Source organism: Tachypleus tridentatus, chromosome 2, assembly GCF_004210375.1.
Source record: "Tachypleus tridentatus isolate NWPU-2018 chromosome 2, ASM421037v1, whole genome shotgun sequence".
Taxonomy (NCBI): Eukaryota; Metazoa; Arthropoda; class Merostomata; order Xiphosura; family Limulidae; genus Tachypleus; species Tachypleus tridentatus.
Genome location: NC_134826.1, coordinates 35788855 through 35810762, shown reverse-complemented (window position 1 = coordinate 35810762; position 21908 = coordinate 35788855). Strand labels below are relative to the sequence as shown.

Genomic DNA, 21908 nt, shown 5'->3' with positions numbered 1-21908 from the left:
ATAAATTAATTTATTTACGTTACGTGGATTACTCTTGAAATTAATTTAAAAAATAATCCAAAAATATCGATTCAATTATAAAACGTGTTACAACATTGGTGGAAATAAAAGAGGTGAACAATCCGATCACCAAACTTTGCTAGAGATAATGACACCATTAAAATAAGATGAAGAAAGAATCCGATCACCAAACTTTGCTAGCGATAATGACACCATTAAAATAAGATGAAAAAAGAGGCGAAAAATTATAAGAACAAGAATAGTGAAACACACAGTGAGAAGAATGATGTATGTTATTTAAAAGAAGTATTATAATAAAGAACAAATATAAACCTGAATGAAAACAAAATCCAGAGAAATATTGAGGATGTGTGTGTTTTCTAACAATAGAACCACTTAAAGCTATTTGCTGACCCCATCGCTGGGAATCGAACCCCCTGATTTTAGCGTTGTGAATTCGGAGACTGACCGCTGTTGTAGCGGGGGAATGTTGAGGATATATAGAAAAAGAGTTAAAATCCATTAACAAAGTACAGGAAGGCTGTAAAGATAAGATAAAATAATTAAAAAACTAAATACCCTCTGGTAAGATAGTTATAAGTTAATGGACTTATAATGTTAAAATATGGAATCGATTTCCCTTGATGGATAGGCATTAGATAGCCCACTGTTTAGCTTTGGACTAAAACAAAAGCAACAAAAATAAATCAGTGACAGAAAAAAAAAACTTGAAAATTAATTCTTGAAATGAAAAATCAATCCGCCCTTTTCTGTATCAGCTCAAGAGTCCTAGTCCAAAATGCCGTTTACTATAAAATATGGAATAGGAGAAACTAATTAGTCGCCACCACTGTTTTGCCATCTGTGAATGCAGGACCTTCTTGAAATTCTCCATTAACGTCACGACTATGTCTAGTTCAACCGTTTAGTTGACTAGTTCAAAGCTTCACCTGAATGAAAAAAAAACAAAACAAAACAATGAAATGTGATAGAAAAACACCATGGGAGGTATACCAAGTTCAGTTCGAAAAAATTTCCTGAGTAAACAGGTGGAACAGTGAATAAAAAATATCCATCCTGTATTTCATTTAATAACATTAGCTTTAATTATATTAAATAACCTTACAGCTGAGGTTCATAACTACTACCAAACATTAGTAATCTTATCAAACAGGTTTAGAGTAATATATTAGAAGGAAGTATCAAAACCAAAATTATGGAATATGATATAAAAGAAAGAAAATACCCTATATGAATTTTCAGAAGATTTTAACAGCAGAAATAAATACATTGTGGTTGTGATGGACTATTTCATTGAATGACGAGGAGTACATGCCATTCCTTGTCAAGAAACAGAAATTTAACAAGAAAAGTAACCATTGAATTCATTGAAAAGGTTTGGGTGCCTAAGAAATTTCACTTACATCAACGACAAAACTTTGAATCAGTCTTATTTGTTGAAACATGTCAGATCCTTCGAACAACAATTCTTTATCTAACATCTGATGGCATGGTGAAGAGATACAACCATATACTTTTGATTAAATTAACAATTTATGTGGATGAACATCATATAATGAGGAACCAAGATGTTGTACCCCTACTTATTGAATGACAGTACATTAAGCTAGAGGCGACATTCTGTCATGTTGTTTGGGAGAGAATATAAAGTGCCATTAGACCTTGTGTAATCACATAAAAAAGATAATAAGTTTGTAGAATCTTACAGAGAAGATGCAAAAGGACTAAGGAAAACCATTGATGACGTACATGACTTCACCAAAGAAATAATTAAACCAGATATTAATAAAATAAAAAGTTGCTGTTATTGCCAAAAGTAATAAGACTGTATTTTATTGAAGTGACATTGGTGGTTTTACAAATTCCCACCACAAAAATGAATGGACTCCAAAGATAAGTCAGTTTTGGGAAAGACCGTATATTGTACTCAAAATAATCAATGATTTGGTTTAGAGAATTCAAAAGAGGATGTAATTCATGCAACAGTTCATCTATCATGATTATCTTTATAAGTATGTCAGAAAAGAATTTGTCAGCAGAAAATTAACCTGCTGAAGAGCCCAGAGTACTTGTTGATATCATTTCCAGAGGACCAAGGATAAAGCCACCAGTGGATTAGCTCTATCACTAACGTTCAACCTTTTAATGGTAGAACAGTATGTGACAGTAAGGGACAAGAAACTGTTCCATCTATATACATAACTCTCAAAAAATAAGAACCAGCAAAAAGACTTGGTGAATGGTCAGTGTAATTTACTATTTTATTTTTGTATTAGGATTGTTCAAAAATGTAACCATCCAAAATGAAAGTATTTTTAAAGTTATAGTATGAATGTTTTAATTTAGATGTTTGTTTGCTAAAGGGTATATAATGTAATATAACATCTATATAAAAAGGAAACTCATTGAAGCAGATAGGTAATGAGTTATTGCGTATTCAGTTATTGTTTGTTTGTTGTTAAGCCCAAGCTGTACGTTGTGGTGTTCGTGCTGTGCCCACCACAGGTATCAAAACCTTGTTTTAGTGTTATAAGTCTTCAGATTTACCGCTGAGCTACTGGAAGGTAGCATTCAATAGGTAATTCAGTTCAATGTTAGTAATGAGAGTTATCACGTCAGTCGTAAGTAAATTCTGTAATTAAGTTTATTTGTAAGTTAGGCTTTCATAACACTATTATCTCTGTTCCTATTAGGCCCGGCATGGCCTAGCGCGTAAGGCGTGCGACTCGTAATCCGAGGGTCGCGGGTTCGTGCCCGCGTCGCGCTAAACATGCTCGCCCTCCCAGCCGTGGGGGTGTATAATGTGACGGTCAATCCCACTATTCGTTGGTAAAGAGTAGCCCAAGAGTTGGCGGTGGGTGGTGATGACTAGCTGCCTTCCCTCTAGTCTTACACTGCTAAATTAGGGACGGCTAGCACAGATAGCCCTCGAGTAGCTTTGTGCGAAATTTCCAAACAAACAAACAAAAACTGTTCCTATTAAAACGTGGTTTGTGAACTTAGGCTTACAGCTTGTGACAAAGTTAACGCAACCTGTAAGACATATTATTGAAGAAATAAATAATTTAATTTGTTATTATTACAAGGTATAGATTTGTCATTATTTCTACCAAACATTAAAAAGTATTATTCTAAATTTTACAGTTATTCTAATATTTGCAAGTTTTACACATAACACGTGGTCAAAACAAGGCGTTAAGTTGCACATTTAAGAATGTTCCTGCATTCATTACTGTGAAGTTTAATTTTAGGAGAAGATGGATAAACTCTAAAACTTTGCTGCAGTGAAAACAGTACGACTGAATAAATCAGATTATATAAACATCTTGACAGTACTATACACCTTCTGGAGAGGGTAATCTGTCATCTTCTTCTTGGAGATGTTGCTATATACAGTGTATTTCTACACTGTGATGCAGTGAATTTTCACAAATCTTTGTTAACTTGACCAAGCTGCAAAATGTTGTCCAGGTTTTTGTTTATTATTTATAATCTTTGATCAAAGACTCATCATATCTAGTCTTCACATGATTTCTGAGTTAATTATTTGTATATTTCTTTTGTGTGTTATTTTTTTAATTGTTGCTGATGAAATTACGTTTCTTTTAGGATTCTTGCTGCTGTTCGTGTAAATATTAGAGTTATGTTAACTGAATTAACATCAACTGAAATTTACCCATTGTGTTTAATTTTACCACCACATTGTTTTAAACACATCATTTGAGTTATCATACCTCTTTATTAAATATTTTGATTACAATGCCAGAGTCTAATAATTAAAAAGATGTTTCTTGTTATTTAATCAACCGTTATTTTCTAATAGCAAACAGTTAAGTAAGAAAAAAAAATGTATATTTTATGTTTAGAATTCTCCAGGCCGTTTGATCAACCCAACATTTGAATTTTCTATGAATTGAAAGTATCTCAGAATTAAAATGTCTTTCGTTGGGACAGCGGTAAATCTATGAATTTACAGCGCTAAAATCAGAAGTTTGATTTCTCTCAGTGGACACAGCAGATATCCCGATTTGGATTTGCTATAAGAAAAACACATAAAACACAGAATTAAAATAAATTATTTTATTACAGTCCAATTGTGAAATGAAGAAAAATAAACAAATATAAGAAAATCATTATTGTTGGTCAGTTCTAGTTTATAATTGCAATCAAGCTTTCGCTTTTGGTACTGCTTCTAAATATCTTTTAAAGCTGTTTAAAACTAGTAATTTATATTAAAGTTTCATTGTTAAATTAAATATTTTACAGATTATACGTCAACAGTTTCCAGGAATCACAACACGGAGACTTGGGGCACGTGGTCAGTCAAAGTAGGTTTGTTTGTTTTTTTTAATTTCGCACAAAGCTACTCGAGGGCTATATGTGCTAGCCGTCCGTAATTTAGCAGTGTAAGACTAGAGGGAAGGCAGCTAGTCATCACCACCCATCGCCAACTCTTGGGCTACTCTTTTACCAACGAATAGTGAGATTGACCGTAACATTATAACGCCCCCACGGCTGAAATGGCGAGCATGTTTGGCGCGACGGGGATGCGAACCCGCGACCCTCAGATTACGAGTCGCACGCCTTAACGCGCTTGGCCATGCCGGGCCGTCAAAGTAGGTCTCGTAAAATTACACGCATGTGATTTTATAATAGAATGCTATATAAAAAGATTTTATGTGTCACTGATTAAAACACTATTCAAGAGTTGTAACATTTTAGGAGATTTGTACGTAAATATTATTTTATTCAAACTGATTTAGAATATTAGAAAACTGCTAATTATGATAGACAAAATTGTCAGTTGTATAGATAACTTAATGAATTCACTTTTACACTTTTTTCGTAATATATAATGTAATAAAAAGCTTTAACGCACAAAAACTAGATTTATGTACAAACACTACAGCGCCACTACGTAATAAAATGAGCAGCCTTGCCCCAGAGTTTCTGTTGATATCAATCTGAAATAGACCAAAAGCATAAAACTGAGCTGAAACAGACCTATTAATAAGTAGTAACTTATTTTCCTTGTTTGAAAGTGTTCAGATTCAGTTGAGACACGTATATCATGGCGGGGGGTGGGAATTATTGCGGATATTTTGGGCAATACTCATGGTTTTGGACGCGCTCATGTTCATATGCCGGCACACTGTATAATAAGGCACAAGTAACAGTTTGGATTCTCAAAATGTTTGGTTGAAATGTTTTGCATCAAGTAAGAAATATTACCTTAGTTACGAAATTCAGCGGCTACTGTTTTATTACAGATACCATTATTACGGAATTGATGTAACACCTACCTCAGTTTACTATAAAGACGTCTTGAAGGACACTGGAATGACAAGGTACTATTTATATTATTCTTGATCAAGTGTGTTGTTCTTCACATCATAAAGTGGCTTCGTTTTCTGATTTATTGTTTTTGATTGTTATTAACCACAAAGGGCAACCAGTGCTTTACATACTTTGAATATCGAAACCTGGTTTCTAGCAGTATAAGCCCGCAGACATACCGCTGTGCCACTCGGGAGCTTCTGATTTGCCCCACGCTAGTACAGCGGTAGGTCTATGGATTTAGAACGCTAAAATCAGGGGTTCGGTTCCCCTCGGTGGGCTCAGCAGATAGCCCGATATGGCTTTGCTATAAGAAAAACAAACAAAAACAAACAAGCTTCTGATTTATTGAGCAAATTTATGGAAACAAATAATTCTTTTACTAAACTAACTAAACATGTACATCTGTTTTATTGTACACACCAGTAGCATAGCTGTAAAGGAATTTTATTGTCATTAGTTTAAATAAGGAGGCTGAATCAAGGTTCCGTCAGGTCAAAATTAAAATAGTAATTTCATTATAGTTTACAAAACATTACTTATTAAACATCATATATTATGTGTATATTTAGCACGCATATTAGGAATAAATAAATACTGTTCAGTCTTTGATCTCCATAATTTTTTCAGTATTTTGTGCAATATTGAAAACCTTGTCACATAAAGTTAGGAAAGACAAATTAATGTTTTCTAAGTTGGCATTTTACCTAAAAGGCTATAAATATTTGTACTTTTATAATTTAACAACTGTCTAAACAGATTTGTAGAATGGCATGGATTTTTTTTTTAATTTCGAGCAAAGCTACACGAGGGCTATCTGCGCTAGCTGTCCCTAATTTAGTAGTGTAAGACTAGAGGGAAAGCAGCTAGTCATCACCACCCACCGCCAACTCTTGGGTTACTCTTTTACCAACGAAATATAACGCTCCCACGGCCGAAAGGGCGAGCATGTTTGGTGCGACAGAGATTCGAACCCGCAATCCTCAGATTACGAATCGACCGCCTTAACCCACCTGGCCATGCCAGGCCTCGCATGGATTTAAACTCCGGTTATCAATTCCAAGACTAACCCTTGCCCTTTTAAGCTGAAATAATACATGGAAGGCATTATAGAATTAAGGTAAAAATACATATATTTTTAAATACAACATTGAGAAGTATTTATTCTATTATAAAATCTGTTCAGGTTTATTAAATTACTCGTTTATATTTATTTATATGATAATTGTTATCTATATAAAAATAGTCCATACACATTTTAATGTTAATGAATTTTTCATGACATATTTTAGGTTCTCAGAAAAGAGATTCAAATCAACTGAGGTAATATGACATCTGGATCAAACCTGGTACAAGAAGTCACACAGTGTTGGAAATTGAAACGTTGTAACCATTCTGTATTTATTAACTAGAAGCTCATGAAACTTCTGTAGCTTCAAACAAGCATACTATTAGGAAGACACTCCAATAATTCAAATAACTGTATATGTATATTTGTCATATTAAATTTTGCTCCCCTTTTCATTTTATTATTAACTAATAAATACCTTGTGTTTTTTAAAGTAATAGTAAAAGTTTAAATTCTTACACAATATCTAGACATTATATGTTACAAACAAAAAGATAACCTTAGATTTACTTTACTGCTTGAATCATTAAGTTTTAATTTTCTTTCATCTGCAGTATATAATGTTGGTGTCAATCCTACTTTATGTGTAATTTCGAATACTGCAAATGTTTTAACCAAAAATATTTATACCACAAACATGTTTTGTTTGTTTTTTAAATGAACACTGATATACATTAGAACTTGGTAACAAACTCAGTATAATCGATTTCCGATAAATATTCATTAGTGCCATGTAAAATAATTGATTAATGAAAATGATGATTAAATCAATTAGTATCACGAAAATTACACTAGGTAATAAAATTTTTATTTTATCTTGTTCCTGGGCAGAAAGTGTTATTTCCCAATTGTTTATGTCTAAAGTAATTGGAAAAGACCTATTTTTCTCTTCAAACTTTACTTTTGTGACCTGGGAGCGTATAACGAAAACATGATGGGAGACTATATTTGGGAGATGATACGTGAAAGCGATTTACATTACAGTTGCAAATCGCGAAAAACTATTCACTTCTAAACATTTTTGTATAACGTTAGTGTAAATACGTGTAAATCTTGATTCATATATTGTTTTATTCAGACCTTACGTAAATGAAAATGTGCAAATTTGTCCGTTTGTACACAGAAAATAAGTTAATTTCTAAATTTCATTATCCAGGTCACAAAAGCAAAGTTTGAAGAGAATAATGGACATTTTCTGTACTTTTACAACATAAGTAATTAAGAAATAACACATACTATCCAGGAACATAATTTGTGTTACATAGTGTTATCAGTTGAAATAAAATTTGTTTCTCATTATTATTATTTCAGATTGTTTAACGATCTAAGTTTCATGAGGATAATCAGTTAGTGTAACTGATCAGCAATTTCCATTAATCATCCTGCTCTAATATACGTATATTTTTTTATTTATTTGTATTTCCAGTGTATGTTAACGTAATGTTGTTGTTGTTTTTTCAAATGTAGGCTTCAAAATACTTTGAAAGGGAGACAGATTACTTTTCGAAATAAAATATAAAAGTAACGTTAAATCATTTGATTTTTTACAGTTATTTCAAACGATTTCTTCATCATCTAAACGATGCACATTACCTCGGGGTGTACTGAAAGTTCAAGACCTGAAGCTTCCAGTTGATGTTAAACAAGATAAGGTCAGAGTTCATAGCTTTACGAGAAACACTCATATTTTTTACCTGTGGTTATGACAATATTACCAAGACTATGCAAGCATTTTTATAGTTAAAATGTATTTTAACATCTCTTTCAAGAGCGTAAGCTGGAAAGCGAGTTAGGTACAGTGATATTTTTTGTGTCACATGCTCAAATTCATCACACACATGCCACATACACAATAATTCATCAACATAAGGCAAGAAAATACGACTGAATATTTTGGCAACAAAGCATTAGACGTAAATTGCACTAAAATAATTATAAGAAATAAAGCTGTAAATTCTAAAATTACTTATATTTAGTTTAATGCTAACTCAATATTTGAATAAATTAGCTGTGTACTGAATTATTGTTCAATAAATACTTTAATCAACAGGTAATGTTAAGTATACAGGAATAATAATGAGTAATATTTTACAGATGGAGACCTTTCTGATAATGTACCATACACACTGTCAGCAAATTATTGACATTGTGATAAGCGCAAGGTTTCTTCAAGTAAGTTTTTTTGTCATTTATCCAAGTCATATTTTTGTCACATATTTTCAATACTTTCCAGTTTGTTCATTATTTAGATTTTTCTTGTCGTAACCAAGTTCACAAAATAACTTTTTTATTTTGTTATTTGTGTTAATTGACCACTTAGTGTATCTTTTGGCCAGAGAAGCCACAACAACAAAGTAATCCAATACAGGATACACTGTGTTGTTAAAAAGACTCATAGTTCAGCGATGGGTTTTGATAACAGTGGTGGGCAGAGCACAGATAGCCCATTGTGTAGCTTTGTGCTTAATTCGAAAGAAACATAAACATATCCAGTTTTGATTTTATTTCTTCATTTTTCTTCGCACCAAAAATATGGAAAGTATTTGATAAAAGACTTGTTTACCCTTCACCTTGCCCGGCATGACCAGGTGGGTAAGGCGTTCGACTCGTAATCTAAGGGTTGTGAATTCGAATTCCCGTCGCACTAAACATGCTCTCCCTTTCAGCCATGTGGGCATTATTATGTGACGGTCAATCCCACTATTCGTTGGTAAAAGAGTAGCCCAAGAGTTGGCGATGGGTGGTGGTGACTAGCTGCCTTCCCTCTAGCCTTGCACTGCTAAATTAGGGACAGCTACCGCAGATAACACTCGTGTAGCTTTGCGCGAAATTCAAAAACAAACCTTTTACCTACTTTTTTCAAAATTTGTACATTAGTTAGTCAGGTCGCATTTTTTGTTGAACTTTGAGCATAATAGCAATTAAAATAATATATAAGTGTTTTTGATTATACAAAGTTTGACTTTTTAATTTTAAGTAAATTGATACTATATGTTGATGAATCACCAACGTTCAATGAATTTAAAATTACAGATGTCAAATAATGAAAAAAACTTGTAATTTAAAACGAACAATTTCTTGAGTGGTAACAGTTGTCTGTAAGATGAAAATAACAATTGTTTCTTCAGAGGGAATTAAAATTTGATTTTAGGATTGTATATAGTAATAAATACAGACGTGGTTAATAGTTAAAAGTGGTAAACACAGACGTGGTTAATAGTTAAAAGTGGTAAACACAGACGTGGTTAATAGTTAAAAGTGGTAAACACAGACCTGGTTAATAGTTAAAAGTGGTAAACACAGACCTGGTTAATAGTTAAAAGTGGTAAACACAGACCTGGTTAGTAGTTAAAAGTGGTAAACACAGACCTGGTTAATAGTTAAAAGTCCATATACTTTAAATTTGTTAGGAACATATGATCTATGAGGAAGGCTCAAGACCCTCTTCCGCAACAGCCAGATCGGTCATAAAACATTAAAATTTAAATTCCCAAACACTTAGGTACTAAGTCATTTCACTGTAGAATACGCCATAACAAATTTAATAAAGACAACTAAATGGCAAAACGTTCTTACACAGTATAGTAATATAAACTACTGTAGCAAACTTTTTGAGAACATTACAATTTGTTTATCACATCTGAGAATTTTCTGAATAATAACGCCAAGACATTTTATTGAACCAACCTTGGACAAAATATTTACCTTAAAACTGAAATCACCAATTAGGTGTTCTCTTTAAATAATCATATATTGTGACTTGCTAATACTTAAAACTAGACAGTTGTCAAGAAACTAAATAATAAGAAAAACTCATTACTCACTATTTTAAAACATTCAGCAAGAGAATCATGTTCTATTGTAAGTCATATCGTCGGGCCCCGGCATGGCCAGGTGGTAATGGCGCTTGTGGAGGCGTTATAAAGTGATGGTCAATCCAACTAGTCGTTCGTAAAAGAGTAGCCCAAGAGTTGGCGGTGAGTGATGATGACTAGCTGCCTTCTTTCTAGTCTTACACTGCTAAATTAGGGACGGTTAGCGCAGAAAGCCCTTGTGTAGCTTTGCTCGAAATTCAAAAACAAACAAACAAACATATCTTCAGCAGATAGATAGCATGCATCTTTTGAACATACCGAAATTAAATCATTTCACAGATAACTTATATTTGCACATTTACCGTGATATATATATTTAGTCGATATAAGAAACGACAATTATCAGTATTTCATTCTTTGAACTCTTACCCAGCGTAACTTTAGAAGAGCAGACGTCACTACTCGTCACCTACACTTATTATTTTCATTATATTTGTAACAAATGTATTTTTGAATGTTTTTTTATTTTAAATATGAGACTCCGAAAACGCTTACTGCAAAATGTGTTTTATTATATTTTGGAAGATAATTTTAGTATTTATTATTATGTTTCTTACTGCGATGTACTGAATAAATCATTGTCAAGAAATATAACTAAATAACAAAATTGATGAAGAAACCATAAACACGTTTTTGTAATATTAAGATGACCTAACAATATACTGTAAATCTATAAAAATAATTGTTTAATTTCAGAGGAATATTTTCTGAGACGTTGTGAAACACAGGTTGTAACATTTCTATAAAAGTATGGAGTGAATATTTCTTTGAAGATTTGTGTAAATATTCGGGACCCGGCATGGCCAGGTGGTTAAGGCACTCGATTCTTAATTCGAGGGGCGCGGGTTCGAATTCTCGTCATACCAAACATGCTCGCTTTTTCAGCTCTGGGGCGTTATAATATGACGGTCAATCCCACTATTCATTGGTAAAATAGCCCAAGAGTTGTCGGTGGGTGGTGATGACTAGCTGCCTTCCCTCTTGTCTTACACTGCAAAATTAGAGATGGCTAGCGGAGATAGCCCTCGTTGAATTTTGCGCGAAATTCAAAACAAACAGTTAATAGTCAGAAGCTTTGTATTGAATAGTTTGTGGTTTTTTTAATGTCATATTGTACCAAACAAATTTATTTCTTATATGTATTAATAATATAGTAAAACATTTTGCTTTCTTGATGAATAAGTGTCACTAATAAAATGCATGCGATGTTATAAAAACTTGCAACACCGTATTGTTCCAAGCATACGTTTTGGTAGAGGTTGTAGTATAGTGTATAACAATGTAAGTATATATCACTGTTGTCCGACTCTGTTTTGTTTTTAAAGGTGCAGCATTTTCTGAACCATTTCTGGTTAGGGATTCCAGACCATCTTCAGGAAATCCTTGACAAGTCTGTTCTAAGGACCGTTGTGGCCGTATATGATGGGGAGTTATATAAGGTAATTCTGTAAGAAGAATGTCTAACATTATTTTGCTGGTTGATTATTACCTTACAAAGTGACTTCTCGAACTTCAGTGTGGACACAACTTATTTTCCAAATTTTTATTCATTTATTTACTTGTACAAATGTCACATGATAGTCCAGCATTTTATATCAGATACCCATTGCTGAAGTGGTACAGTTAAAAGTAAAATATCAGTGAGAACATTAATGTTCACCAATATTCCAGAATGTTGTGACTTCATGCCGGTTACAATTTATTTTTTATGTCTTGAATTTTTAAGGTTAGTCACATCTATTTAACAATATATTTATGCTTTGTTTTTTTGGTTCTGTATTAATTGGAATTAATCAGTAATTTTTTAATATTCTTACATAAAGTGTTATAAATAATAAATTCAAAGATCAATCTATAGTGGAAAAAGAATTGTGCATGTACACTTCGTTAATGTCACATGAACCATCAAAACTGGGTATAATTTAAAGGGGCATTTCAAGCTGCAAAAATTATTCTGCTTCAAATATAGATTGAAGTTCTCATATACAAAAGTCCAAAATTACCACTTTCTGTTTTAAGAATCTCAACACGGATTTCAGCAATTACATTCATCGTATCAACGATAATATTAATAAATCCAGACTAATTACTTGTAATCATCCTCACTTTTGTAACTAAACACTTCTTATTCTCAACTCGACGTCATGATTTTGTGAATTCTCTTTGAAGCTTCGAATTTTCTGCCAGATAATTGGCTGTAGAAAATATTGACTCAATGCCTGTTGATCTGTATTCTTCAATCCGTTTCAGAAATTCTTCTAAATGTATGACAGTGCTATTCAAGTACTTACTGTCACTTTGCCATAATTTACTGATAGCATTAATTTTTATTGGAATACCTTACCATATAATCAAAGATACTCAGATATCATAGAACACAACCTAATTAATGAAATATTCATACTCATTTGGGTTAACCTTCACAAATGTTTGCAGATAATTCTTTTAAATCGCTACAGAACTCTTTGAGCTGAAATCGAACAGGTTTAATATTTTCCGTATCCCATCAATGTTTTTGAAAGTGATTTTTATTTTAATGCTGTAAAGAGAGGTATGTAGCCTCTAGACTAACCCCAAAAATACCTGGACCTTTGTAAAGGATGAATCAGTATCTTTTAACGTCAAATTCCAATAATGACAACCACATGGACAGAAGAAGGTTCGTGGACTTATTTGTAATATTCTTGTTTTTACAACACATATTTGTACTATTACCATACCCTTGATCACGACACTCAAAGTGTCTAAGTCTGTGTTTTCTATTTCTTCCAAAATAATTCTAGTTAGGTTACTTTCTGGCAGGAAATCAACAAAATGTTCTTCAACTCCCCTAGTGTTACGTTCGTAATACCAGTGTCATTTGTTCAATATGGCTTCAATCTTGCGTACAGCCCAAAATAAATAAGTACTATTTGGTCTCCTTCACTTTATCCAGTATAATATTTTTTCACATTTTTAGTCATTAAGTCAGTCACTCATTCTGGATGGTCTTTCTGAGATGACGATTGTCAATTGACACGACATAAATGTCTTCGCATGGCTCGATCAACTTTTGTCAGTAATTTAACTAACGCGAAGAAATTTAAGCTCTTTTATTACAGACGCATTTATGTTTTCTTCATGGCACTAAATGCAGAGTTATGTGATGCTAAGTAGTGCACTGTAGAAAAAAATATGTATAACATATCTCGCTATTTTTGTTTGTCTAGATGTATTTGCGTTTGTGAAAGTATTTTAAGACTAGTTCTACCAGCCATATAATCAAATATTCCCTATGGCCTTTGTAATTCTGGATTTAAATTTTAGAAGAAAGAAGTCTATGGACCTGCAATGCTAAATTTCGGAGTTCGATTCCCTGCGGTAGGCACAGCAGAGAGCCTAATATGATTTGTATTTAAAACAAACGTTAAAAAGACTTTTGCGATCTTGAAAACAAACAAAAGCAAAAGAAAATGCACAGTTTTTACTTTTAGGATAAACCTACCAATATCGAGCATGTTTTATCCGAAGTACGGTTATAGTAAAATGAATTAAAATGTGGGTTTTTGCTGTCTATCGGACCTTTCAGAACAACATCAATTAGCTGATTATTGCTTAACGTAAACGCCTATTCAAAACTAGTAAACCTAACACTGTTAACTACTGTTAAAAAATTGATGTAGTAATAATGTAAAAGTAATCACACATTCGTGGCTCATTGGAACATTTACAGAGTTTCTGTTTCATTGCGCATATTCATATTGATGTCTTCAAATCTGTCATTTTTGCTTCACATTTTTTATCAAGAAGATCTTCATTTTCACATTTTTCACTAACATTATAACTGGAATCAGTTTCTTCACAACTTTATCTGTAAAACTGCTATCCAAAGGTTCTTTCGTCTTTGTCGTGTTCTTCCAAAACAGGACACATTTTTTTCGTTTTTTAAGCTCCTGGTTCAAACTTCCGACATTTATCACAATATGTACTTGGCGTTTTAAATGTAACAATACAGCAATGTTGTTTAAAATCTTATATTTATTTTGCGAACCGTGGTGTCTATTTCACATTTGAAAAGCTGCGCACTCAGGCAAAGCTAAACATTCACTTTGGATATGACGGGAGGACAGGCACTAATAATGTTGATATAAGTTGGCTATTCCATAGTAAATTGTTAGGAATTAATTACAGTATAATTCACATTTCAAAACGTGACATGACGTAAATAATAGAAATGTAGACTTACCATGTGTTATTGTTTAGCAACTCTTATGCTCTTATTATGTCTGAAATGATCAACAATTACTTTTAGTGGTGGACAGTGTAAGTAAATCAGAGGTTTAGACTTGAGTGATACCAATTGAGCAAAATAACGTTTTTAAAGTCTAGGAAAATTCTGAATTGATAGATTAATGTAAACTTTTCCAGTCACTGGGGACGGGTACTTCTGCTTATAATTCAAATAACAGTGAACTGGCGACACCTATTGACACCTCAGTTAACTGAAGGTATATATGCACCATTGCCAATTTTCTTTTTTCCTACAATATTTTCGTAATAAAGGTTGAATAAAAATTGTTAGATTTTTATAAATTGTTGAGTTAGTTTAGTAATAATACAAACAAAACAATTAATAACGGTATACATGACATTTATTCTTTAAAATTATGTGTGGAAAAATATTTATAAATCACTGATAAAGTTGAACACTCTTTAAAAACAAACAAAAAAGAACTGTTACATGTGATGCTAGATTGTCTAAACAGTTAAGCATATATATATATATATATATACTTTTATAACTTAATGTACATCAATAATAACAATAATAATTAAGTATTGCTAATGGTTGCCAGCTGTTTTTTCTTGAGGGCCACAAATATTATTTCTATAACCTCAAAGGGCCACCATCCTATCACCTCATAAAAAAAGTTATCGAAATATAAATCAAAATAAGAATACAAATCTCTACCTGTTTAAATTAAACGCACAATAATAATCTTAAAAATATTAACAAAAGTTACAAAGTTACAACTTATGTCTAATTTATGCAACTCTAACCAATGCACCTTCTGCGGTTGAAGACCAGAAGCTATCTTAGCTAACTTATCGATGTCGAGCTGAATGTTAATGGTCACCATTATCATCAGACCGCTTAAATTCGTGTCGGCAAGTTAAGCGCGATTTCTGTTTTTCATTAGCTTAATCGCTAAATGTATCTTCATTAATAAAGTCGTCGTGGATTGGGAACCACTGGATTATTCATTTTATGTATTATCTTTAACATGTTTGAAAATAAATACATGTAATTTGTATTTGAATGAAATTGAGTATTTTTATTATTGTAGGTTTTTTAGTTTTTAAACAAATACTTTCAGACCATAGAAGAAGTTCTTATTCCATCATCAATCTCAGCATTCCCAGAAAGGTGTGTAGTATTTGCTTATTATTATTGAAATTTTCTCCTGATTAAATACTTTTGAGCTTTTGGAATACTGATATGTATATAGTTTACTTATTGTATGTTGTGCATTACCAATAGGCCCGGCATGGCCAAGCGTGTTAAGGCGTGCGACTCGTGATCTGAGGATCGCGGGTTCGCATCCCCATCGCGCTAAACATGCTCGCCATTTCAGCCGTGGGGGCGTTATAATGTTACGGTCAATCCCACTATTCGTTTGTAAAAGAGTAGCCCAAGAGTTGGCGGTGGGTGGTGATGACTAGCTGCCTTCCCTCTAGTCTTACACTACTAAATTAGGGACGGCTAGCACAGATAGCCCTCGAGTAGCTTTGTGCGAAATTAAAAAAAACAAACAAGCATTACTAATAAAAAAACAAAGTAAAAGGATATATAAAGAATAATCTATAAGAAAGAAAATACGCTTTACTTTTTTCAGTTTTTATAATGTTGTAATTATCATTAACAAAGAAACTGTATGTGAGTATAATTTAAAATTTAAATCATTGTCTTCAAATATCTAACAGTGGTGTGAATGTTGTGATCTATCGCTGTTGTTTCTTACAAGTTATGCGTTCGGTAATAAATGCTAATGGTATGCAAAATTGTTGCAGTAAAACTAATATTCACAAAATATTTTTATTATGTGATACTAATTTTTTGGCAAAGAGCCTCTTTCCCTAACCTGTTTTTGATAAGTACGTTTAAAACATTGACATTAATATTAAAGTTACTGATGGGCGTCCATCATCCACTTTTTAAAAATATTTTTTTTAACAGTTTCTGCACCAAGTTGCTTGTGGTTCTATGACTGTTAGTTGTAGGGTTCTTAATAACATAAGAGTTTAAAAGTAAATAAATAAAATGTGAACAAAAGCACTATTAATGTTATAATTAACCATATTAATTAATGCTGAAGTCCTTTATGTGTGTTTATGTGTTTTTCTTATAGCAAAGCCACATTGGGCTCTCTGCTGAGTCCACCGAGGGAAAGTCCTTTTTGTATTTTACATAGGAAATGATTGATTACACCCAGTGTTTCTGGTCAATTCGTTGTAGTAAATGTTGTGACAGACAAAAGTATAAAGTCACCAAATTATGGTGCAATATGTGGACAACATTTGTAGTGAATAGTATAAAACAAGTCAGATTTTTGAAGGTTAACACATTGCCTCCAAAGCTTGTTTTGCCGATACTTTCCAGGGTCACATTAGTCATTTTACAATTACTTTTATTTGGAAGAATGTATATGTACCTGTTATGTCCAAGCCAATAAGAAGCCGTTTAAAAATAAAATAGAGCAGGACTCACCGGTGGGTCGTATGGGTCTCACTTGAAGACTATCACGGCTCACCGGTAGACGGTGTGGTAGCCAACGTGTTAAAGTAAGGTTTCGATAGTATTTTTAATAAAATTATGAAATTGGGACATCACTTCCAGACTATATTATATGATTTCTTGAATAGTACCATTTCCAGTTATTATTAACCAAATGAACTAGTTTCATTTAGTGCTCCACAGTTTCATCATTAAGCCAATGTCCAAGACCTAGCATTACAAACATAACTGATCAATTTCGAAAGAATTCATGTATCTATGCTTCTGACATTCCTCGATAGGCAGTTGGTGAAACTCTCACAATCAACTAGGTTACTGCCCTTGTACACTAAATGGTTGTTTTTATTATGATCTTTAACCTACGAATCTTTACCTTCTGTTTCTGTTACTTTAGTTGCGTCTGCCACGTATTTAAACGAAATTGACCAACTGTTTTCTATCTTGGTCTGTACTTTTATTCTTCCATTGTGTCCCAGTTCACTTGGTGTCTATGTTACTTGGTTTACGTAATTAGAATATTTTACTTTCTAAAATTCATTTCCCTTAATCTTTTTCCAAGAACATTTGTGTTTCATCCTTCCTTAATGATAAGGAATTTCAAACTTAACTGTCTGCTAGCAATAATCTTTGCACAGAGGTTTCCTGATGTCTCGCATTTCTTGGGTAAGGGCGCTCTACTAGATATATCACACTCATTGGGTTGCCCTCTCTGCTGCTTATCATTTTCTTGCTGTTATATAATCCTCTCTCTCAGAAGATTGGTCGTCATGAGCATTATACACAGTTTTTGTTCTGAAGCTGCCTCTTGGCTCTCAACTAGTGGGAGCTCAGCTTTCCCACTTTGCACACCTGTTGACACCTTTTGCCAAAAGCTATTAGGTAACACAAGATTTTTGTCAGACCTTTCCTTCTCTCCAAATTATAAATCTCATAGATCATGTTCTTTACTCCATTCTGGGGTTTTCTCCCTTTTCTCATTTACAAAAGAAGAAAATTCGCTACTTGTCATAGATCTGTGTTGTTTCTTGGTTTACGATGGATGATTTTTCTCGTTCTGAAGTGAATGCTCTTTCTCTAGATATGTATAACCAAAACTGCAGTAAACCGAAAGGGAAGATTTTGAACCAAATATTCACACATTTTGGATGAATCAAAAGAATAAATTGGCAATAAAAGAAGTCAGAATATGGTAAAGAATATTTGAAATATCAGTCTTGGTTATACACATCTAGAGAAAATGCATTCACCTCAGAATGAGAAAAATCTACAGAGTAGACGATTGGATTCTCCTTTCTCCATCTAATGAAATATCATTTGGAAGCTGTCTCATATAAGTGGACTGGTCAGACTCATCAAGTCAATTTTGATCCCCATTCATTATCCGATACATTTGGAATCTTTCTCAATTTGTCCGTGAGGAAAACAAAAACATTTTCGAAGATTTTTTAATCCTCATTTGCTCTGTAATGGTGGTATTTAATTTAACAGTTGTCTAAAGATATTATTGTTTTTATATGTGTTAGGGTACATGATTGTCGACTTGTTTGAAAACGTGAAGGCAGGTTGTGTCATGACGACCACAAGAATTGAGAACAGAAATAATTGACAAAACTATAATAGAGGACCTTGAACAGGACTTCGTATGGATCTATAAATCCAATGTCTTATCTGGGAGCTACAGATCCAATGCCTTGAGACTAGGTATAGAGGAAAACGCGAGTACCTCAAGAAAACTTACTTTCACTGTGTGGGACCTAATTTAAGCCCGATGATAGGTATTTTTTCCAAGATTGGTGGGTGGCAGAAGTAATGGGAGAGAGAGACGTGAGTAAGTTGTAGCTAATGATTTTCTTGTAGCATTTGATTGCGAGGTTACTTAATCTAATTTCGATAGACGGTAAATCAGTGTTTTTCAACAAAACAGGCGGGAGTGTTTCTAGAGAGGTGATATGCTAGTCATATAACTATGTTTTGTAATCTTTGTAATGTCATGGGCGGGTTTTTCATGTTACATGTCAATGTCCAGGCATATTTCATAATGGGTCTGATGAAAGATTTATATATCTATAGAACAGTAGTTCTCTTGCAGCCGTGTATATTCTGACTGATTTTCTGAAGATAAGCTATTCTTTTTTGTAGTTTTTAGAGATTTATTTGGTATGGGAGTGTGTGTGTGTGTGTGTGTGTGTGTGTGTGTTTTCTTACTGCAAAGCCACGTCGGGCTATCTGCTGGATATGGGAGCTCCAAGTGAGACGACAATTTCTGTGTGATGTCTAAAAATTTCACAGTCATGAAAGTTATAAGGGAGTTGTAAATAATTAATTTCTTGTCATTTCTTGTCTTATTAAATTTTTATTTAAACTTCCATGAAAGATAATCAATTGGGGTTAGGATAATTTGAGGAAGATTCTCCATCTGTTCCACCAGTGAGAGATTACGTTTAATAATTTTTGTAGTTTTGAAACAGTGAACAATAGGTCTGTGGAATTACTGCAGACCACGATATCATTTGCGTATTGATATGTGTGTGTAAGTATGACCGGCTTCAGAAGGTGTTGAATAAATAGTGTGTAAAGAAGTGGGTTGAGAGCTGAAACTTGAGGTACTAAATCATTGGAAGTGAATAGTTGTGAAACTGCATTTTTGATTTTGACTATGACTGTTATATTTTCTAGGAAACTAGCGACTAATCTCATGAAAAGGAAAGACATTTTATGTTTAGTTTGTATTTCAGTCCGTTATATCACACAGTGTCAAAAGCTTTTTGAATGTTAAGGAAAGGAATTACTATAGCTTGAAATGTATCAAATGTATTGAATTTGACACAGTATACATTCGTAATGTGTTAGAACATTGTGATCTATCACAGAAATGTATTGAATTTGACACAGTATACATTCATAATGTGTTAGAACATTGTGATCTATCACAGAAATGTATTGAATTTGACAGAGTATACATGTGTTAGAACATTGTAATATATTACAGAAATGTCTAGATTATTTTTATATAAAACGGCAATAACTCTGTCGTGGATACTTGTAGATTTGAAGAAACCTTTTAATTCGGGGGTGAAATTATTACTATTTTTGAGGAGAGGAGATAGTTACAAATTAAAGTGTTTATTTCGTTGATTAATTTTAATAATTAATATCTTTGTAACTGAAACCATCCTGGATTTTGACATGGAGAAAGGTGAGGAATAGTTGTATCTATTTTACAAGGTTCTCGTTGTTCTTTTTGCTGAAAGATCCAGTTTGAGTTAGCGAGAAACCTAACAGCTGGAGAAATTGTGACGTGCCGCATGATAGGCGTTGGTAAGGTAGGACTATAGGTTACCTTCTATCGAGGCGAACACCAGTTTAACGTCGACAAAAAAGGCAATGATTAACGTCGAGCGAAGGGTAACCCAATTAGTCGTAAGATTTTAACTTGGTTAAATCTGGGTTGAGCAGCTTGCAGCAGTGGTGTATGTCTTTATGTTTTTGAGACATGATGCTTCGTGTTACAAAGCTTTTAAAGTTCCCTGTCTCTCTCAGATACGACAATGTATGTGGACTCTGGACAAAGAATGATATTCAAAGACTCACTGTTTTCTCTTGTTTCTCTCTCTCCTTTTCTTCAACTCTCCATGTTTTATGTGACTGAGTCATATCTACACAATGCTTTACATCCCTCTTCCCCTTTCGTACATCTATTTAGAGTCATTGATAGTTTAGAGGCACATGTGAGGGCGTATGATGCTAAAACTATTGGTGGGTATAGCTCAAGTTGTTTCATCATTAATTAACAGCAAACAGAGATACACAAAACATTTGAACCAACGCCTCTCTGTCTCGGTGGAGTGAGGTTATAGAGACTTGTACCATATCCAGAGTTTGATCTTCAAAATAGAGGCTTTACAGCATTAATGTTTCCTAAAATGTTAGCTGCTCAGCTAGGTTTTCATCATCTTTTGTTTTGTCTGTCTGTTATCCTATCATGATCCATTCTGACAATGTAATTTCTTACATGAACTGGCAGGGAGGTAGTAACTCTCAGAACCTCTGTTGCCTTGCTTTAAACTTTCTCATTCGGGCCTTTAACCACTACATTCAGTTGTTGGCCTATTATGTTCAAGAGTTTCTACCCAGATGGGTGGATTGACTAGCTCACTTAAACCAGAACTTTCCTACAGACTGTTCTCTACCTTCTCTGGTGTTTTCAATGGAATTGATTCCTCTTTGTTCATTACTGCCTTTTGGATTCCAGCAGTATATATAAATATATCTTCCAAGCTGCACTTCAGGGGAAGAGCATACTAAAAGTGCTAGCTTTCCTTCAATCCTGAAAAACACCAGATTTCCCTATTTATGGTAACACATTGTTCAGTCTATCAGATGTGGTGATTCCTGTTCAATGCAAGCACTTATTTGGCCTTCTTCACCATGCAAATTCTTCCATTTGTTTTTTTCTAGTGGAATACAGAGAGAATCGTAGCTTCTCCAATCCAAAGGTGCTGAGAATTCATTATGGAACGTTCCCATTTGGGTCAATGTACTTCCAGTGGTATGAGACCAAGTGGTTATATTACTCAGTCAAAAGTAGGAACGAAGTGCTTTCCTGTAGGTGTAATACAAGCCACCTTTACACCAGGAACCAGAACATTTCTAAGAATTGTGTCAAATGAGTCTTGTGTTTGCCTGATGATGCAGGCCTGAGATAATTCATTCCTGTATCTGTTTATTACAGTAAAATAGTATAAAACCCATTAAAATAACGTGAAATCAA

At 33.4% G+C, this 21908-nt stretch overlaps 1 protein-coding gene across 7 annotated transcripts in view; it reads left to right on the top strand.

Moving 5' to 3' along the window:
* The window catches only part of LOC143240933 (transcription factor RFX4-like), a 58010-nt gene that overhangs the window by 15222 nt on the left and 20880 nt on the right, over positions 1-21908 (top strand). For all 7 annotated transcript variants that reach the window (XM_076484259.1, XM_076484228.1, XM_076484249.1 and 4 more), the window contains exons 5-11: positions 4288-4349; positions 5292-5369; positions 6651-6681; positions 8038-8139; positions 8582-8659; positions 11688-11801; positions 15720-15769. In XM_076484259.1, coding sequence (XP_076340374.1) covers positions 4288-4349; positions 5292-5369; positions 6651-6681; positions 8038-8139; positions 8582-8659; positions 11688-11801; positions 15720-15769 — 515 coding nt within the window. The remainder of the gene's footprint in view (positions 1-4287; positions 4350-5291; positions 5370-6650; positions 6682-8037; positions 8140-8581; positions 8660-11687; positions 11802-15719; positions 15770-21908) is intronic.